Source organism: Calliphora vicina, chromosome 2 (genome assembly GCF_958450345.1).
Source record: "Calliphora vicina chromosome 2, idCalVici1.1, whole genome shotgun sequence".
NCBI lineage: Eukaryota > Metazoa > Arthropoda > Insecta > Diptera > Calliphoridae > Calliphora > Calliphora vicina.
In genome coordinates this window covers 30,360,395-30,382,822 of record NC_088781.1, presented here as the reverse complement: position 1 = coordinate 30,382,822, position 22,428 = coordinate 30,360,395, and the positions used below count along the sequence as shown (strand labels likewise).

General features: G+C 27.3%; 1 protein-coding gene across 1 annotated transcript; it reads right to left on the bottom strand.

Annotated features, from left to right (window-relative positions):
- Window positions 1–17,826: 17,826 nt before the first annotated feature.
- On the bottom strand, window positions 17,827–18,598 carry LOC135950370 (U-Kazal-Dg21.2-like). The gene is made up of 3 exons (XM_065499917.1): window positions 18,340–18,598; window positions 18,026–18,202; window positions 17,827–17,864 (listed from the first exon to the last, which is right to left on the bottom strand). Exons 1-3 carry the CDS (start codon window positions 18,596–18,598, stop codon window positions 17,827–17,829), a joined length of 474 nt encoding a protein of 157 aa, XP_065355989.1.
- Between the last annotated feature and the right edge of the window lie 3,830 nt (window positions 18,599–22,428).

The window sequence follows — 22,428 nt, the reverse complement described above, 5'->3', positions numbered from 1 at the left end:
TAAATGAAAATTTCAATGTTTTTTAAATTTGTCATTCTAAATAACAAAGTGTAAAAAAACTTGTCAAAGGGAATCCCGCAATTCCTAAAAATTGGGATTTCCCAAAAATGATTTTTTGATAAAAAAAATTGGTCAATTTCCGAAGGCCAACATATTCAAAAATAGAACATATTTTTAAAACAAAAATGTTCTTCATAAAGATACCTTACAGAAAAACATAAAATGGTTATATGTTCTAAAAGAATGTTTTTTTTTAATAAAAAAAAGAGTTAAGTCACCCTTTCGCCCAAAAAACAGCAAAAATTTACTATTTTTTTAATTTTTAAATTGAAAATCGTTTATTTTTGGATTCATAATTGATATTGCTCTAAAATCTTTTGTATATTATTTGTAATTTAGCTGTCTAGCTGTCACACGCAACCATATTTTTCTAACGCTTTCCAAAAATATTATCGCAAGATCCACCCTAAATTATACTGATCGATTCAAAATCATTTTCTGATTTAACGATGTCCGTCCGTTATAAACCCTTAAAATTGTTGGACCAACACACAGTGGTACAGAAAAAAAAAGAAGGAAATAATCTGTAACTTCAACCGGTTAGTAGATTGTAATGAAATTTCACATGCGCAAAATGGAGTGTTGTCGAGTTTAAGTTTTGAATGTGGACCTCATGGGCCTACAGATGCGCGACCAGAAGTGCCCAAAGTAGAACATCTCGGGTATGTAAAATTTTTAAATCGATCCAATTTCTTCGTTTGTGTTAGACATTTATAATCTCCTTATCGAGCACTACAACAACATCGTCGTAGCTATCAATTATCTCTTATAGCTTTCTAAGAAGATGTATAATGAATTTATACTTTTTGAAAAGCTAACATTACATCAAATATTTTAAATTAAAAAAAAGCTGGTCAATAAGTCCGTGAATTTTTTAATAAAACACAGTTTTTTATTTCTCAACATAGTCTCCTTCGAGCTCTATACACTTTATCCAACGTTTGATGATCGATTCACCCCGAGAAAACCAATGTTTTGACTGCTGTTTGGTGTATTGTGATGGGTCCACGGTTACGAAACGTCGCAAAAACTCGTCCATGTTGCGGTTGATCATCGCCGAACACTCCAGCGAAATTGTCACACGATTGCACAAACACAATCGATTGTTAGCAAACGAGGCACCCATCTTGCGGAAAGCTTTCTCATACCCAAGTTTCATTTAAAATTAGCTTCCACAATATCTGGGAATTTTTTCAATTGTCTTCCAGAACATTCGACATCTTCCCTGCTTGTATAGTCACAACGAAATTCTGTAAACCACTTTTTTACCATTGAAATTGATTTGAATTATGTTTTTTTCGCAAATAATAACGCCTAGAGCAGAAGAAATTCACTTTTTACCATTCTCTTTACAAGTCACGCGATAATCCTCTATCAATGTCTATAAAAACAAAACTAAATGACGCAGTTTGTTAAAATTTTGACAGGAGTCAACTGACAGATGTCTGTTTACAGGAGCAGAGTTAAAAGGAGGGAAATTCAAAAAGTCACAGACTTATTGACCCACCCTCATAGTAAGTTATTTAGTTTTACAGTATTCGATGAAAATGAAAGCAAACTTACAAAACTACAATTATCAAATATTTTTTATATAAACGCAAAATATTTATGTTGGTTTTAATAATTTATTAAACAAATAAAATTAATTTAAAAATTGATTAAAATTGTAAAGAAAATTACTTGATAGGACTGAAATAAATAACAGACATATTTCATAATTTAAATAATTGTATTTCTGTTTATAATTACATACTTCCATAATTACTGAAAAATCAGAAAAATGCATGTGAACTTATCAAAAATTACAATGAAATATGAATACATAATTAAAATATGACAGCTTTTCTGAGCAACATTCAGCCTACAAAGGGAAACAAACCAAACACCGCTTGAAATCGCTTTTTCTTTACAAAAATTCTCCATTTCTGAGTAATTTTTTCCCTCTGCACAATAACATTTAAATACCTAACCAATATAATATAATATGTATGTATGAATATTTTTTATTAAATTCAACTTTTATCCTTCGATATTCAATAAAATTTTACCCTCGTTTCACTTATTCATTTTCTAATAACGGTCATTGATTATTCATAAAAATAAAAGAAATAAAACGAATAATAATAATAAAAGATGAAAAAAAAACAAAGAACGATATTAACCCCGCAGCTTTTCACAAACATCCATGTACGTAAAATGTAAAAGTACGACGAGTATGTATAAATTATAAACATAAACGTAAATATTTCTTTTTATTTAAACATGAATTTATCCTTCGACCAGTAGCAATGTTAACGCTGTTCTCGTTGTTGTATTTTTCAAATACTTGACCCACATTAACCAAACATAAAGTACACCCTCTTAGGAAAAATACGAAAACCAACAAAAAAAATAAATGTATTGAAAAATAAAAAACACCAGTAGTAGTAAATGCCCTCAAAAGCAAACAAATGTATAAAAAAACAGTGAAATTGTACGAGAAAAATCCCATATTCGTGGAAATACTTACCATACATACTCTTCTTTAGAACTTTGGCCAAGAGCAAAAGAAATACAATTCAGTTTAATAAATGTATGTAGTCGGTTAGGTAGAATGTTATAAACCCGATTTTAATTCAGAAGAGTAGATATTCTTTCAAGACCACTCTTTGATAGAGCCCAATATTTGTGCAACTTCAAATAATATGTAGGTATTTTACTGACAAATTTGGCTTATTTAATTAACTATTTGTAAGCGTTTGTGGTAAGTAGTTGCTACCTATGACATTACTGTGCTAAAATAATGAGTTAAAATGACAATTTGTAAGTAATTAGGGGTTTATATATTTAAAATATTAACCTATTACTTCGTAAGGCAAGTCCTTTTGTTTTTTTTTAAGAATTATTCTATTTTGAAAATAAGTCACACATATATAATGTTGCAAACAATATGACAAAATAATTATACCCTCAATATTTGTTTGCGATGGTTAGAAAAACGACTTTAGTTAGCATTTGTTATTATATAAATGTATGTATGTTAGGGTGGCCCTTATATATTGGAAATAATCCTCTCATTTCTAACTGGCTGATCCTATTGCCAAAAAATTTCACGATGGACCCTAAAGTGCCATCAAAAGCGACATTGCACAGTGGGGCAGAATCAACATTTTTTGGAAATAAATCTGGCATTTCTAAACTGTTGTTCCGATCGGTATAAAATTTAACGCTGCCGTAGCCAAGGAGTTTTCGAGTTAAAGTTATTAAAATGGATCCTACATATACTCCAGGGGCGGCGCTATGAGGGCTCAAAGTAGGGTACCTTCGACATGTAAAATTTTTAATTACGTGCCATTTTTTTGTTTTCCATCCGATTTCAAAAATTATTATATTTTGAGTAAGCGCTCGGCTTGGTGTGTTATTTATCTCTTATAATTTCAAAGTTATAGGCATTTCAAAATTGAAATTTTTAAAATTTTGCCATACCATTCGAGTCCACCGAATGGACTCGAATTTTTTTGTCAGTTAGACAACTAAATTACCAATAATATGAAAAAGATTTCAGAGCAATATCAATTATGGATCCAAATATAAACGATTTTCAATTTAAAAATTCAAAAATAGAGGATTTTTGTCTGTTTTTTGAACGAAAAGGTGACTTAACTCTTTTTTTATTAAAAAAAAACTTTCTTTAAGAATATATCAAAATTTTACGTTTTTCTGTAATGTATCTTTACGAAAAACATTTTGTTATAATAAATATGTCCAATTTTTCGAATATATCGTCCCTAGGCCCTTCGGAATTTGTTCTAATTTTTATTAAAATTTCAACTTTGGGCCACATGTCCTAAAATCCCAAAGCTGGGATCGGAAAACAAAAAGCAGATTTGGAAACCTTGATGTATTCTATATTTATCCCCAAAGTATTTTCCCAACCCCGAACGAAATGTGGACACTATGGGTAAAATTGTAAAAAATACCATTTTTGGGATTTTCGCTTCATTTTTTAGGAATTGCGGGATTCCCTTTGACCTTATTGAGTTTCTAAAACTAAAATTTGTATCAAAATTTTAATAGGATGGCAAATATTAAGAACAATTTGTTCCATATTTATTCTAAACTGACTTTAGATAAATTAATTTGTGGTCTTACAAAAAAAATTTGAAGTCAATATTTGAATTATATTCAAAAATATGCAACTTTTTAAAACTCAGTCCTTTAAAAATATAAGTGCAATATTATTGAAAGACGGAGTTTTAAAGTGTCATATTTTTTAATCTAATTGAGATATGGAATTGAAATTTTTTTTGGAAGACCAAAAATTAAGGGCCTGTCTCACTAAATGCGAACGAACATTTTCTTTCTTATTTTATATTGAAAACAACAAATTAATTTGAATTATTTTTATTGTTTTCAACATAAAATAAGAAAGAAAATGTTCGTTCGCATTTAGTGAGACAGACCCGAAGTTTACTTAACTGTTGTACTGTTTAATGGCTTTTGAAACAGTGTGACAATGAACCTTGAGATCTTTTGATCCTTTATTAGGGCCATCCTAATATATATGTGGCATTGTATGAAATACATTCACACAAATAAAATAGAAGGAAAAAGCGAACTCTGAAGGTTACACAAAAGTATTTAAAACTTGAAAACATAATTTTTTTTTATTTTTATGGCATAAAAAAAGTATATTTTTTTGTTTTACCAAAAGCTTACAGTATTTTAAAAGAGGCTAAACAAATAAATGACCAATAGAGAATACTCTCCATCCGGCACAAAAGTTGTCTCAAAATTCATAGAAAAAAAGTTTTAAAGGATTTAAATGGCTTTTTTATTGAAAGCAAATATAAATGCTCTCATATACATATAAATACAAAATTTTATTGAAGTTTTGCCATTGAAATGTATATATTTGTATGTGGGTATACAAAAAAGGAAATTTGAAAATAATTTGGGCTTTAAATATTTGTGAGAACATTTAACAAAAAGTCTTAAATATTTAAGCACTTGCCACAGAATTTAAATTTTATACACATAGCCTCGTTAAAAGATAATAATATAGCCTTAATAAAAAGTTTTAAGTGGCTTTTGCAGCTAAGCTACAAACAACTGACTAACAATTTAATATTTATTCCTTAATTTATTAGAATTGTTATGATATTCTAATAGCACAATAAATACGAACAATTTTTTTTTCGGTTTGTTAAGCTAAACAATTAAAGTTTATATAACTTTGAAAGTTTTTAGAGGTTTTGTATGTTTTTTATTTGCTTATTTGCAGTTATGAAAAACCATTAATTGCTTTAACAAAACAACTTTGCAAAGAAAACAAATATGAAACATTAAGTTAAAAAGTACCTATATGGAAATAATTTGTTTTTTTTTTTTGTATGAAAAAATACTATACATATTTGAAGGACCCTTTAAATATATATAACTTTTTTTTAATTTTCTTTTATTCTAATAGAAAATGGCAAATAAGTCCTTTTTCATTTTATTAGTTTGTTATTTGTTTTTGCATAACTACTATCCTATATCTAAATACATTACCACATTTTATTGTTATTTCCATTTTAGTTTTCATAAAAAATAAACCAAACTTGTTGAGCAGGATTCCATTAAAATATATGATTATTTAATTTGTACAAAAATAAAAAACAATAATATTGCAAACATAAATGAATTTTTATAACCAGCATTTATTTTTTATTTAAATCCAATATTTGAACATAACACTTTAGTACTTTTTATAACCTCCACTTTAGGAGGGCATCAATGTTGGCAATATTTTTCAATTTATTTTAACTATTTCGTCTAAAAATTAAGCAAGACAGATAAGTATTACTTTTGTTGTTGATTTAAATAGCTAGTGAAATAAATAATGTTTTTTAAGCCCGATGTAAAAAATAACACAAAAAAGTTAAGTTAACCAACAAATTATTAATATTTGGAAATGATTTCGGGAATATGTACACAGCGCACAGAGGTATAGAGAAAAAATAGAGGGAAATAAATATGCAACTTCTAAACGGTAAGTCCGATTTGAATGAAATTTTACATGCACAAAGAGGAAGTGTTGTCGAGTTTAAGTTTTGAACTTGGACCTCATAAGCCTACCAGGGGCGCGAACAAGGGTGCTCAAATTAGGACGCATCGGGTATGTTACATTTTTAAAAGGATCATATTTCTTCGTTTGTGTTTTGATTTCAAAAATATCACACATATAGAATCTCCTCATCGAGCACTACAAAAATCTGTCAATTATCTCTTATAACTTAGGAGATATTCGCATTTAAAAATTAAATTTTCAACATTTTTACCCACCCTACTCCAGTTTTTTGATAACAGCGGATGCAAATATTTCCTGATTTTCTCCAATTCCAATTGTGTCAAATATAAAAATAATTGTTTAAAAATAATGACTAAGTCCTAAGTTATATACATTCGAATTTAAAAAAAAAAATAAATAGGCGATTTTTCGCTATTTTTTGGAAAAATTACTTTTTTTCTTTTTAAGTTATCGCAACAAATTTCTAAAAAGGATGTATAAGGAATATACACTTTTTAAATATCTAACTTTTCATCAAATATTTCAAATGAAAAAAAAATTTAAAATTGTTGATACCGAGGGGACCAGGTCCAGTCAAAAAAAAACGTCTATTTTTTATGTAAAATTCAACTTTAGGGCAAAAATTCTCAAATCGTACCTTCGATATCAAAATATAGTAACCGATTTTAGATGATAAAGGGTTTCGATAACCCTGGTATGGATATTATAGCCAAAAAAAAAATAAAAATTCCCATTTTTGGGATTTTTCAATACTTTTTTAGGAATTGCGGGATTGCTGACAATAAATTTCAAAACTTGTTTTTATTTTTAAATTTTAAATAGAAAATTCTGCATAACTGGGAAATTTCACTAAAAACTATTCATCAATAATAATTTTATTTCAATTTGAAAAATGTGTATCTATGCAAAAATTCAATAAAAACCATTTTTTGTCATATTTTTCAAAAAAGTTTTCCATGAATTTTTTAATTGTCAAAAGTTATATACATTTTATTTTTGAAAAGAAGATAAAATCCCCTATCCATTGATATATAAAATGTCTCCCTTATGTTTTTTATGTGGTAAATTAATTAGGGAAAACCTAACAACTCGCACAGAATTCGGACTTACCGTTTAGAAGAAAAATTTATATTTCAATTCAAACATTTATCCCATATTGAACTGATTTCAATTATTTCATAATTAAATCAGTATTCATTTGCTCAAAAACTAAATTTCTTGATATTTTCTATTGAATTTTGAGTTTTGAATTTGATTATTTTGACAATTGAATATACAATTTTCGTTATTAGTTGAATTTCAAATACAAAAATTATTGAATGATAATTTTCGTAATTGAAACACAAAAAATAACAAAAATGTGTTTTCAATTACGAAAATTATCTATTCAATATTTTTGTATTTGAAATTCAACCAATAACGAAAATTGTATATTCAATTGTCAAAATAATCAAATTCAAAACTCAAAATTCAATAGAAAATATCAAGAAATTTTGTTTTTGAGCAAATGAATACTTGATTTAATTATGAAATAATTGAAACTAGTTCAATATGTGACAAATATTTGAATTGAAACGGTTTAAGAAATAGTTTTTTCTGTGTAGTAATAAAACCAAATTGAGTAATTTTATCTATAATTTTTGTATTTGAAATTCAACCAATAACGAAAATTGTATATTCAATTGTCAAAATGTGATAAATATTTGAATTGAAACGGTTTAAGAAATAATTTTTTCTGTGTAATTAGTTGTGAACTCTTTGAAAATTATTTTGTTCTACTATTATTTAAATATTTTCCATTAAAAAAATATTAAAAAATCGGTATGGGGTTTGAATATTATTTAATTTTTTTGTCAGAATCTATTCCAATTTACTCTTCTTTAATTAAAAGCACTGGCTTGGTTAGGCATTTTAGCTTCTGATACATCCAACTGTCTATAGAATAGTGGTATTCATAAGAAAAGTAAATTTTTTTTTTAAATTGGTGGGTACATAAGTGGGTACATTGTTATACCCTTCACCTTCGTGAGAAGGGTATATATAAGTTTATCATTCCGTTTGTAATTTCTACATTTTTCATTTCCGACCCTATAAAGTATATATATTCTGGATCCTTATAGATAGCGGAGTCGATTAAGCCATGTCCGTCTGTTTGTCTGTTGAAATCAATTTTCTGAAGACCCCAGATATCTTCGGGATCCAAATCTTTAATAATTCTGTCAGACATGCTTTCAAGAAGTTTGCTATTTAAAATCAGAAAAATCGGTCCACAAATGGCTGAGATATGAGGAAAAAACCAGGACAACCTCGATTTTTGACCTATATATGGATTACTAAGTCATTAATATAGACAATATGGATATCTAATGATAGATATTTCAAAGACCTTTGCAATGACGTTTATAAGTAAGGTGGACCTTTAATGGGTCAAAATCGGAAAAATATTTTTTAACCCGATTTTTTTTTCAGCAAAAGTTTTTTTTTCGCTAAATATTAAAAATAAAAATTCTTAAAATTTAAAAAAAATTTTAAATTTAAAAAAAAAAAATACGAAAAAAAAAATTTTCCAAAAAAATTAAGAAACTGCAAAAAAAATTTTGTTTACCTAAAAATATTTAAAATTTGTATTTTGAAGTATAATTTGGTGAAGGGAATATAAGATTCGGCACAGCCGAATATAGCTCTCTTACTTGTTACTTATTTAAATTTAATCTGCCCTTAATTGAGTTTAATTAAATATATTTATCTAGTAATAAAACAAAATTCAATTAGTATGTACTACAATATGTACATTATTCATTTTTAATATTTTTAATAATAAAACTACATAATAATAATGCAATTCCAATTAATGTAATATATATAATTTCTGTCTATTTTCAGATTTAATGATGGCTTCATTCGATTGCGAGGAACCAAATAATGCTGAAAAATTAATGTATGATTTAAATTAATTTTGTTAATTGTTTTAATTAATTTGTTATTTACTTATTGAATAGTTAATAAATTAATTGCTGTGCAAATACTTATAATAATTATAATATTTATTTAATTTATATATTTCTGTTTTTTATAAAAGCTTTCAGTTAGCAAAATAAAAAAGAAATAACACAGAAAATAACAAACACACAAATAAATAAATGTTATAAATAAACAACCACGAACAGCAAATTAATTTAATTATAAATTTATTTATATTTATTTAAATGATTGTACAGATCAAGTAAATTATTATGTTTTAATAAATTTAAATATGCAGTTCATTATGAAAATTATGTTTTTTTTTTTTAAAAAAACCCAGCTAAATTAAATTAATATTTGACAGTAAAATAATAGTTTTTTATAATAAAGTGAATAAAAATGGAATTTTCTTTTTGTGATAATAACAAAACCAGGTTAACAAATCAATTATTGATGAATTTGGAAATAATTATTATTCAACTATTTGGACTATTTTATCGATCCGTAACAGCGAAAATATCTTAATGCAAAACAATAATTTTGGATCGTTTAGGTAATTTTTGGAAATTTCTTAGGTGTTATAACTACCGTTACAATTTTATACAAACAACTTTTTTATTAAAAATTGAATTAAAAGTTGCTAATCGTTTGCAATGTTTCTCCTGAAACATTTGTTGTTATGCACTTAAGATTTTTTCGCTGTTAAGGCTGGATATGACAAACCATTAACACTATTTGCTGGGTTATTAATTTATTTATTTAATTTAATTAAACTAAACTGAATAAACCTACTTGTATATAAAAATATTAATTGAGTGTTTATATTAAAGACTAAATAAACATATTTATAAAATTAAATATTTATAATGCAGTCAGTAGATATAAGACACAATTTATTTTCATGATTTTTTGTTATTTAATAGGCATTTATCAATTAAATTAAAACAAATAAATATGTACATATATAGCTCTTAAAATTAAAATGAACTAATCATACTTATTTAGACAAAAATATTTTAAATGTTTTTATAATAAAAAAAAAATTCACAACTTTAAATTATTTCTATTAAAACTTTTCCTATACCTAAAGTAAGTATGTAAATTCTTTGAAGAATGCCAATTAAATTTTAATACATTTTTATTGAACCTATTAAAAGCTGTGAGTGAATCTTATAAATATTTGTAAACAATTTATTTTAAGTCTGTGGTAATTTTAATGTTTTTATTGCATTTGTTAAATAAATCTTATTGGTTTATCTCTAAAGGTATTTATTTATTTTTTTTTTAGCAAATAATTCAAATTGTTGTATTTTATTAAGATTTAATGTTTTGTTTACCAAATATAATTGCCATTTTTGTACATAGATTTACATTGTTTTTAGATGTATGTATATTTTATAGCATTATAATAAGATAAATAATTTTATATTAAATTAAAATTATATGTATAAATATATAAATGATGGTTTCCCATCACTAAAATATGCATTTAAGTTTATATATATAAAATAAGTTTAGACTAGAATCAATAAACTAACAATACAGGCCATAAACAATTTTAATTTTTAAGCACTTTAAAAAATATTTACTTTACTGAGTTTCGCAACCTTGTAAACATCATATTTGAGGTCTCTTGGTCAGGTTTATTTCTTGATAAAAAGTGGGACCGAACGTAAGTTGTCCACTTAAGTATTTTCAAAAGAATATTATTATTTATCATTTAAAATTCAATTATTGCAGTAAATCACTGCTAGAAACTTGCACGTGATAAATAAACTCTCCTGTCAAACACCTAACTCAGTTGTCAAAAACCTAAGTGGTAAGAACGTATTAATAAAACAAGTAACAGAGCTTTAAAAATTTTAAATATTTTTAGGTAAAGAATTTAAATTTTTTTTTTTTTTTGCAGATATAGACCAAACAAAATCAGCCATAAACTTTTAAATTTTAGTTTTTAATCCTTATTTGACATTTATTAGAATCAAAAACTAATCTTTTGAAATTTCGTTAAAAAATAAATTAAAATGTAAAATTTGTTATTTGAGAAGTGCATGAAACGGGAACGTTTCAAGTTCTTATCACTTTAGCATGTCCAAAGCGAATTCATATAAGATGAACTCGTCCCTAAAACAAGTACAACAATACAAAAACAACATACATTTAGTTTTTTCTTTTTACCCAATCTGTCGAAAGACACAAGTAAGGCGAATTCAATATTAAAGTGTAATTTAACAACAAACCAGTGTGATATTTATATTTATTGCTTCATTTCATGTGGAGGATGATAAAATGTTCGATGATAAGTTCAAACGCGTGGAGAAACAGGAGAAATTGAATATAAAACCACAGAAAAAAGTGAACGCATTAAAAACACACAAACACACACATATAAATGGCGCGCACCAACACAAACACAAATTTTGACAGTTTGGGTAAAACACCGTATCAGCTGGGCTGACGATTACACCGTATATGAATTCGCCTTGCACATGTCCTAGAAGTGGGTAAATTGACAAAACCAAACCCAAAATCACTAATACTGTTAACTAACGAGACTCGTGGATTTCAAACAATGACACAACTTTCCTGCAGGATTTGTCAAACATATTATTTAAAGCTTATGCTATTTAAAGATTTTTAGTGGAAATAAATGTTGGTCTTGATGAAGTGCTCTTCGAAGCCAGCTCATCCCTTTAGCCAAACTTTTTAGCTACTTATGACAGTATGAAAAGAAATAAGCAGCTAATATCCATAGTTATAAAGAGTATAATAATAAACTATCATCTTGTTAAATAAAGAGTGAGCCAAAGAAAAAACATATACTTGTACACATTCATTTAACATTAAAATATTGGTATTTATAAATTTATCCACTTTTTTCCGGAAATCCTCCCATTAAAGATTTTATAGTTGCTTCCGTTACCTTTTTGGACGATGTGCCAGATTGGTCCAGAAATATGAAGGCACTCGGTGCTGTTTTAAGAAAGGTAAAAGCCGTTTTTGTAGACACTCTGTGTTTACATTTCAAATGGCTTGCACACACAAGAAACTTCTTGCGGAATTTTGTTTGTTCTTTTATATCATTCACCATGAGTGGCAAGGGAATTATAAGTTTGTCATTCCGTTTATAATTTATATATTTTTCATTTGCTACCCCACAAAGTTTATATATTCTGGATCGTTATAGATAGCGAAGTCGATATAGCCATGTCCGTCTGTTTGTTGAAATCACCTTTCCGTAGCCCCCTAATAACTTTCATACATCAATATATCCGGAATTCTTCCAGCTCGGTTGCTATTTAAAATCGGTCCAAAAATTTCTGAGATATAAGAAAAACCCGGGACAACCTCGATTTTTGGTATATCTTTTATCTACATATATCTGGATTACTAAGTCATTAATATAGGCAATATGGATATCTAATGATATATATTTCAAAGTCCATTGCAACGATGTATATAAGGCTATAGTTGGACCTAAAATGTTTCAAAACCGGGAAAAATATTTTTTAATCCGATTTTTTGTTTTTCATAAAAAAAATTTTTTGTATAAATTCTTTTTCTAAAAAAATTTTTTAAAAATTAAAAAAAAAAAATTTGGAAAAAACTTTTTTAAAAAAATATAAAAAAACTATTTCAAAAAAAAAAAATTAAAAACTATTTTGAAAAAAAAATGTTCTTTACCTAAAAAAAATATGTTAAAGTATAATTTGGTGAAGGGTATATAAGATTTGGCACAGCCGAATATAGCTCTCTTACTTGTTTTGTCCGGTATTGTTCTTGAAAAGTCTGCCAGTACATAAGTTTCATCGTCCATCACATAACAGTTGATTTTTTTTATAATATTTTACCTACATTTTTTCGCTAGTTCTTTTGCTTCAAAGTTCTTTACGAATTGCGATCTGGAACTATTTGAACTTTATGCGACTTCAACCTAGTTTTAGCTTTGAATCTGCGTACAAAATAGTCAGAGCATTTAACTTTACGAACTGCGTTTCTGATAGAAGTGTTTGGTGCTCTTCGATAGAGTTGTTCGACTTATTTTGCCTTACCAATATCTGTTAGACCTTCTTTTCTTCCTGATCCAGGTTTTCTTTCAATGTTCAAGTCTTCCATATACTGTTTAATGGCTTTCGAAACAGTGTTACGATGAACCTTCAGATATTTTGCTGTTCTTTTGAAATTCCTCATTTAATTTTTTTGAAATTTTTTAAAATTTATTTCACGTCCTTTTTTACGGTGACCATTTTGACCGAAATAACATTTGAAAATTAATGATTTAGGCATATTTTTAAAAGCTAACGTGATTAAAAAAATAATAATTTGTTGGACCAAGAATAAGTTTTGGCTTAAATAGTTTGTATAAGTATTTTTTGTCTCACTCTTTATGTGAAATTAAGCCGCCTCACAGTGAGGGAATTAAAAACAAGTAAGTAAGTACCCTACACTAAGTAAAAGAGTAAAAACATTTTTCTTTTAAAATTTCAATAATTTGTATTTTTGAGTGATTTTCGGAAGTGGGCCTTATATGGGGGATATGACCAATTATGGACCGATCACCATGAAATTAGGTCGTGTGATTTGTATCTATATGAAAGTTTACTATGTTGAATTTTGTGAGTATACCAACATTTTTAAGTGATTTATGCACGTTAAAGTGATTTTCGGAGGCGGGTCTATATGGGAGCTATGACTAATTATGGACCGATCGTAACAAAATTTGGTGACATGAATTTTGTATATATAAAACTTATTTGTGGAGATACATATTTATAAATTAAACATTTATGACCGATAAAGTCCAATTTCGGAAGGACATTTGTATGGGGGCTAGGTGAAATAATGGACCGATTTTAGCCAGTTTCTGTAGGCTTGGTCCTTGAGCCGAAAAAATAATATGTACCAAATTTGATCGAAATATCTTGTACTCTGCGCACAAGGTTTACATGGACAGCCAGCCAGCCGACCAGACGGACGGACATCGTTTAATCGACTCAGAAAGTGATTCTAAGTCGATCGGTACTTTAAGGTGGGTGTTAGACTAATATTTTTGGGCGTTACAAACATCTGCACAAACGCATAATACCCTCCCCACTATGGTGGTGCAGGGTATAAAAAGTGGAAATAAATCTGTAACTTTAAACACCACGGGGAGGCGTAGTCTCAATATCTGATAGTTTACGAGATATTAAAATTTTTAATCTATTTATAGCTATATATTATCTCTATTTGGCTAATAGAGGATTCAAATATTTCCCGAAATGTTTAACCAAAAGTTTAACCAAAAATGGGACGGATCGGAACAGGGGCTGTGGAACCTCCCATACAAAGTAAATAGTTATTTTCGAATATCTGGAGAACTATAGTTGTTGAAGTCTTATTATTGTACATTAGAGTGCTCCAAAAAAATAAAATTGCGAATTTTGACCGTCCCCCCCTCTAGAATTGTTCTATGTATTGTAGAAACACATTGTGTAAAATATTAGGATGATAGGATAACGTTAACTGGTGGCGCAACGACGCTGAAGTTTTGAGGTGCATTTACAAGGGGAAAATATGCAATTTTTTAATTTTTGTAAAAATTTTGCCATTAAATAATGACTTTTACAATTTAATTTAAAAGAATCGAAATGTGTACGTAATTTTCGTTATAATAAGATATAAAAGACAAAAATTGGTGACAAAATTTTAAAGTTATTAAAAAATCGCCAGGCCATTAACGTGTCTCAGGCCACTAGAACAAGAAATTTATGAACAAAATTAACATATTTTGAGAAATATTAAAATAAAAGCTTATTTTTACTTAAAATATATCCATATTTACTTGTATATGAGTTTTTGTCCTCGTAGGATACCGTTAACCTATTCGCAGGTATGACCAAAAAAATTAAATTTTTTTAACGGCAGTTTCAAAACTCCAATTTCAAATTTTTAAAAATTTTGTTAAACAAATTTCAGAATTTTTTGATCATCACATGGGGATTTATTGATAACATAATAGGGAATAAAAATGTGAAAAAAGTATGTCAATACCTCCTATAGTTTTTCCGTACCTGCGATATAAATTTTGCGATTTTCAAAAAAAACTAATTTTTTGGCCATATTTTGGGGAATGACCAGAATTTCCTTACTGTAATGATTTTTAAGTAAAAGCTATTCAGAATAATATAGTCCAGGTAATTTTAAATATAGTCTGAAAGTTTTACTAAAATCGGAGAACCTTAACCCTTAAATCGTGAAGGTCAAAGGTAAATTTTTTCAATATTTGGAATTTCTCATGGAAAGATAGCGAAATATTATATATTTTTAGGCCGATTTTGATGAAACTTAAGAAAAATATAAAATGAAGTCTAGTATTCACAATAACAGTACAAAAATGGAAATTAACCCTTAATAGCACTTGGGGTCCAAATGACCCTCAACTTTTAAAATCACGAAGAACGCATTCATTTTGACCCCAATTACTCTCAAGGGTTAACTTCCATTTTTGTACTGTTATTGTGAATACTAGACTTCATTTTATATTTTTCTTAAGTTTCATCAAAATCGGCCCAAAAATATATAATATTTCGCTATCTATCCATGAGAAATTCCAAATATTGAAAAAATTGACCTTTGACCTTCACGATTTAAGGGTTAAAGTTTTCCGATTTTAGTAAAACTTTCAGACTATATTTAAAATTACCTGGACTATATTATTCTGAATAGCTTTTACTTAAAAATCATTACAGTAAGGAAATTCTGGTCATTCCCCAAAATATGGCCAAAAAAATAGTTTTTCTCGAAAATCGCAAAATTTATATCGCAGGTTGGGAAAAACTATAGGAGGTATTGACATACTTTTTTCACATTTTTATTCCCTATTATGTTATCAATAAATCCCCATGTGATGATCAAAAAATTCTGAAATTTGTTTAACAAAATTTTTAAAAATTTGAAATTGGAGTTTTGAAACTGCCGTTAAAAAAATTTAATTTTTTTGGTCATACCTGCGAATAGGTTAACGGTATCCTACGAGGACAAAAACTCATATACAAGTAAATATGGATATATTTTAAGTAAAAATAAGCTTTTATTTTAATATTTCTCAAAATATGTTAATTTTGTTCATAAATTTCTTGTTCTAGTGGCCTGAGACACGTTAATGGCCTGGCGATTTTTTAATAACTTTAAAATTTTGTCACCAATTTTTGTCTTTTATATCTTATTATAACGAAAATTACGTACACATTTCGATTCTTTTAAATTAAATTGTAAAAGTCATTATTTAATGGCAAAATTTTTACAAAAATTAAAAAATTGCATATTTTCCCCTTGTAAATGAACCTCAAAACTTCAGCGTCGTTGCGCCACCAGTTAACGTTATCCTATCATCCTAATATTTTACACAACGTGTTTCTACAATACATAGAACAATTCTAGAGGGGGGGACGGCCTGTACCTAGAAAGTTTTTTTCGTCCATACAATCTTGGAGCACTCTATTGTACATAGTTTGGCTGAAAATGGGCGGTATTGTATTAGTGGGCGTGGTACCACCCAAACAATTTACATCCTAAATTTCGAATATTTGAAGAACTAAAAAAAAGGCGAGATGGTTTTAGTGGGTGTGGCACCTGTCATACATAGTAAATAGTTATCTTTCAATATTTTGAGAACTATAAGTGTGAAAGTCTCCAAACTTTATATGAATCAATTTCGTATCATTGCATGAAGTTTAACCAAAAAATGGGAGTCACCTCCCATGTACACCGGGTTTTAGCTATTATATTATATTTTCCACTAGTCTAATTAATGGCTTCAGACAAATGATTTATAAACCATTTGAGGGATGCTTTTTACTTCATTGAACTTAGTAGAATTCAGAAAAATATTAAACGATTCATAATTGTAAAAGTGACAAGTATAGAAAAGTTTTTGATATCTGAGGATGAGTGCACCTTCATCAAATTTTATATAGACCGGACCAGTTGTTTAGAAGTTCTATATTTACTTCGTTCAAAGTAAAGAATTTTATGTATCTTATTTTTATATTGTAAATTAAGTCCAAAATTATTTTCAAATTACACACAATAACAAAAAATAAAGCAGTTTAATTACATAATAAATTAAGGGCAAATAGAAATTATAGATATAAAATAACTTAAATTCATAATTTTCCAAGAAAATGGCGCAAGAAATGCTGAAAACTTTCAAAGTATTTATGTATTTTTATTTAATTGTAAACACAAAAGAAACTATTCAAATACAACATAAGTATAACTACATAAAAATGGATAATAGCAATAAAGAAAAGAAAACAATTAAATATTAAAAACAAATAAACTTAATTAAACAAAAGCAAAAACCAACAACAAAACTAATTATACATAAATATGTAAATAAATGTATGTACAAATATCATTAGATGTATAACAATGAAAAATGGAAAAACAAATGCATAGAAATATTGTACTCAAATTTAAATTAAATTAAAATTAAGTAGAACGATTATAATTTTTTCTTATTTAAAATAAATAAAACTAACAATTAATAAATGTATAACAAACAACAAAAGATAAAATAACAAAACAAACAGAATCGTAAGAAATATAAACCAATTTTGATATAATTTAATAAAAATTATGAAAAATAAATAAAAAAAATGTGTTTTTCTTCCAACATAACATAACATCCAAAAAGCGTGAAATTTATGAAATAGTTTAGCCCAACTTTAAATTTCATTTGATAGAAACCATCATCATAATTCAATTTTTCACAAACCACATTGTTCAGCGCGCACTTCTAACCATTCTGAAAGGGATTTGATGCACAACATCAGAAAAAAAAATGGAAATAAAAGAATTGTGATGAAACATTTTAAAAGGTTTGTCATTTTAGATAACCAAAAAAAAAATAAAAAAAATAGAAAATATAAAATATAAAAAGAACACCAACAAAAAGTATAAACTTACTGCCGCTGGCTAAGCAATTTTCCATGCCAAAACTACATTGGTTGCCAAAAATTTCATAATTTTTTCCATCACTGGCACAAACAGGATTATAAATCAATGGACAGGCACGCATACAGTCATCACGTACCACCGGATCAATGTCCTTAATGCACAAAAGCATCTGTGTGGGTTTCCAAGCTTAACAGTAGAGAAGTTGCGAAAAGAACAATATATGTAAGTGTGATGTAAAAATATTGCAAGGTTTTTTTTTCTGGGGGGTGGGGGGAGTATGGAGGATTTTTGTTTAATCAAATTGTTTGCAACAAAGAAAATACCTCGACTCTGACGACAATTGTCGTATTCCATTAAACATTGGTTGTGAAAATATTTGTATTCCTTGGGATGCAATTCATCTACAGCACAAATGGGATCTATGATACGGGGGCAACCGCGTAAGCAATTATCAGTGTAATCGATTAATTCAAAATACTCTTTAGATTCCTGCAATTCTATAGAAGTTGATGGTTTTTCACTCTTTGCTAGTGTCACTCCCACAACAGCGATAACAAATATTATTTTTTTGACGGAGAACATTTTTATGCAAACTTTAACTATAAATAAATTTTAACTGAATACTTTCTATAAACTTAAAAACTCTATTTATATATCAGTATACTACATAGTATAGGAACGAAAAAGTACCTTATGATTTTAGTATCTTCTGGAGTCATTGTACTTTATCTGTTGTTTATTTTAATTAATTGTGACCAGATCAGCAGTCACTGTTGTATCATCGTACAAACATATTTAGTTTGTACAACAACTTGAAAATCTTGACCTTGTTTACATTTTCAAGTTTTCCTTAAATTATACGTCTGTCTATAGATTGGCAAGATTACAATAATTGTTTAAGGGGTTACACACTAACAATAAATGTATATTAAACAAGTAAGACAGATACATATATTCGGCTGTGCTGAAACTTATATACACACCAAAGATAAAATTTCTGAACATATTTTATTAATTAATGCTTGAAAAATATTATATGGTAAAAAAAAAATTTGAGCCATTATAGGTCCTAATTACTATTGCTTTATATATATACTTCGCTGGAAAATTCTTTGAAATATTTATCATTCAATCCAGAAATAGATTAAATAAGTAAGAGAGCTGTGCCGAATCTTATATACCTAGGCTTGCCAGGCGTACTGTTTTCAGCAGTACGGGTACTTTTTTTTAGTTTTTTGTACTTTTAACTGCATAACCTCTAAAGAAGTACGCAAATGTACTTCTTTTTAGTATCTGTACTTCTTTTTGTACTTTTTTTTTACCTTTTTTGTACTTTCATCATAATTTTATAGAGGTAAACATGTCACTTAAACGACAGATTTGAACAACAGCAGGATGAAAATTTCTATGGGTTCAATTTAGAAAATAATAAGTTTGAAAAACTTTAAATTTTCCATCTTAATTCAAACATTTCTTTTCATGAATTTGTGGAAATAAATAATTACATTATTTTCAATCAAGAATATTGATTTAGATCAACTTTTTCACGAATTTACATATACCATTAAAACATTTGCTGAAAACATTGAAAAAGAAAAATCTGCAGAAGAAAAATGGAAAGAATTCTTAAATAGTGGATCATTTCCTAATTTTGAAAAGATTTGTTGCTTCGTCTTTTCAATTCCTCATTCTAATGCAGCCAGTGAACGAATTTTTAGTTTATTGTATAATTTTTGGAGGAAGGAACGAAATAAACTTTTAATAGAAAATTTGGAAAGCGAGTTAATAATAAAAACAATTTTTGAATACAGTTGTACTGAGTTTTTAAATTTTTTAAAAACCGAAAAAGATAAAAATGAATTTATACAACAAATACAAAAAAGTGAAAAATATTTATAATTTATTTAAATCAGTAAATTTTAAAGTCAATAATTTTCAAAAATTAAAAATGTATATGTATGTATGTACTTTTATATCAAAGTATACCATTAAAATTATACTTTTTAAATTAATTTTGAAGTATTAAATAATGAAAATTAGTTTTTGAGTTTTTATTCAGTTAAATTAAGAAACCAATAAATACTATCATAATATTCATTGTTTTTAGTCTAGTGTGAAATACATATATAAATTGAATAAATTTAAAATCACAAAAACTGATTTAAATTAAATTTTAAGTTAATTTTTTTATATTAAATAGAACTATGTAGTTATGATCACTTTTTTATGTTCTTCATTGTTGCTGTTGTGAACTATTTTTTGTTAGTTTTTTTTATTGAATTAAATAAATTTTGAAAATAAACAATTGTACTACTTTTTACTTAATTGTTCTGCTTTTTTAACTTCGATGTACGTTTTTTGACAATTTCAAATCTGGCAAGCCTATATATACCCTTCACCAAATTATACTTAAAAATAAAAATTGTAAATATTTGTAGGTAAGTAAACAAAAATTTTTTTTTAAGTTTTTGTAAAAAAATTTTTTAAATTTTAAAAGTTTTTTGTTTTTTTCAATTTTTTTTTTTTAAAAAAATTTTTAGAAAAAAAATTCGGGGTGTCCTTATATCTCGCCCATTTGTGGACCGATTTTTTCGATTTAAAATAGCAACCGAGCCGGAAGAATTCCGGAGATATTTATGTATGAATCGTGTATGTGAGTTATTTCGGTTTGATGGGGGCTTCGAAAATTTGATTTCAACATACAGACGGACAGACAGACGGATATTGCTTAATCGACTCCGCTATCTATAAGGATCCAGAATATACACACAGCCTCAGAAGTGAGTATACACCAGTGAATTTTTTGATTTTTTTAAGATCATAAAAATCGCAATATTCCGACTTAAAACTTCTTTTTTATTCAACTCAATCTCCATCAAACCGAAACTTTTAAATTTTAATCGATGGATAGGATTTTCATTATCTTAAAAAAAATCAAATAATTTTTGGTGTTTACTCACTTTTGGGCTCACTGTATTATTATATACTTTTTAGGGTCGGAAAATTGTGGAAATTACAAACGGAATGACAAACTTATATATACCCTTTTCACGAAGGTAAAGGGTATAAAAATCAAGGAATACGTGGTTTTTTGCATACACTACGGGAAAAACGTGCTAAAATCAAGATTTTACGTCCAAAATCAAAGCAAATTCTTAATTCAAGAATAAAATCTTATTGTTTTACTATTGCTTATTTTAAGATCGTATTTAAGATTGTGTTCTTATTTACAATCTTAAATTAAGAATACCTTTTGCAAAATTTAAGAATGTAATCTTAACGAAGTTCTTGATTTGAGATCGGTTTTAAGAACATAGTCTTTTTAAAAATCTTAATTTAAGATTGTATTCTTAAATTGTTAAGAATGTAATCTCAATATTTCGACATTCTAATTTAATTTGTTTAAAATGTATTATATTTTATTTATATTTAATGTATTGTATTTACATATTTATGTATTTAAAAAACGCAATTATATTATAATACATACTAAAAATTATATCAACTTTGGTCTTACATATGTTCTTCCATTATTGATTGGATATAAATGTAAAGGAAGGCTAACAAAATCAGAAATTTTAATAATATAAATTTTACTAAGTAAAGAAAGAACCAACTTCATACGATTGGAAGTGTTTATCGAACTCTTTTAAGGATTGCGTTGCAAATAACATAAACTTCTTCGTTTTGAATTAACAAAATTGATCTTTTCCTGGGTACATAATTTGAAAGTCAATTTTAATCTGAAATTTGTAAGGAAAAATAACTTAATCTGAAATTAGCAATAGAAAACAACTTTCTTACCAATTCCGGCACTCTTGAATGACTTATTTTTGGCCACCTTCGTAGTAACTCAAGACTTCCTATTTTTGCCAAATCTTTCTGGAGCACACTGTATGTGAGTTTCCATTTATGACAAACTTCCTCCCAATCAGCGCTATCTCTGATCAAGTATAGTTTATAAGCAGCTGCTACTGATTCATCAATTTCGGAACTTTGCATTTCGATTTGTTGATCCCATTTCAGCAATTTCTTCTCCATCCAAACGAGATCAGCTTGTATCTAGGCTATTGTTGTTGAATGATGCAGCTTTAATAACAATTTTGTAATAAAATCTATAACGAAATTACCTTAAGTTCATTCTCAGTGGGAAAAACTTCCCAAATATCGGCCAAGTATGAAAGTGTATCCTATCTTCCGGCGTTCTGCTTAGATGATATTGTCCATCAGCCAGCGTCAAGAAATCTTCACTCACAGATATACTTATAAGAACTAGTTCGTCTGAGTTCTGATTTTCTATTATTAATTAAATATTTTGTTCACTTTTTTTAAACACGTCTACTTCGATCAGCGTTTTGCAATTTATAACACAACAAGCTTTCATTATTGTCAAATTTCTAAAAAATTAAGAA

What these genes read in the sequence shown, in the direction of transcription:
- LOC135950370 (XM_065499917.1), bottom strand. Translation starts at nt 18,598, where the DNA reads ATGTTCTCCGTCAAAAAAATAATATTTGTTATCGCTGTTGTGGGAGTG. An exon ending in CAATTGTCGTCAGAGTCGAG is followed by an intron (nt 18,203 to 18,339) that starts GTATTTTCTTTG and finishes TCTACTGTTAAG; the next exon opens with CTTGGAAACCCACACAGATG. An exon ending in AAATTGCTTAGCCAGCGGCA is followed by an intron (nt 17,865 to 18,025) that starts GTAAGTTTATAC and finishes AATCCCTTTCAG; the next exon opens with AATGGTTAGAAGTGCGCGCT.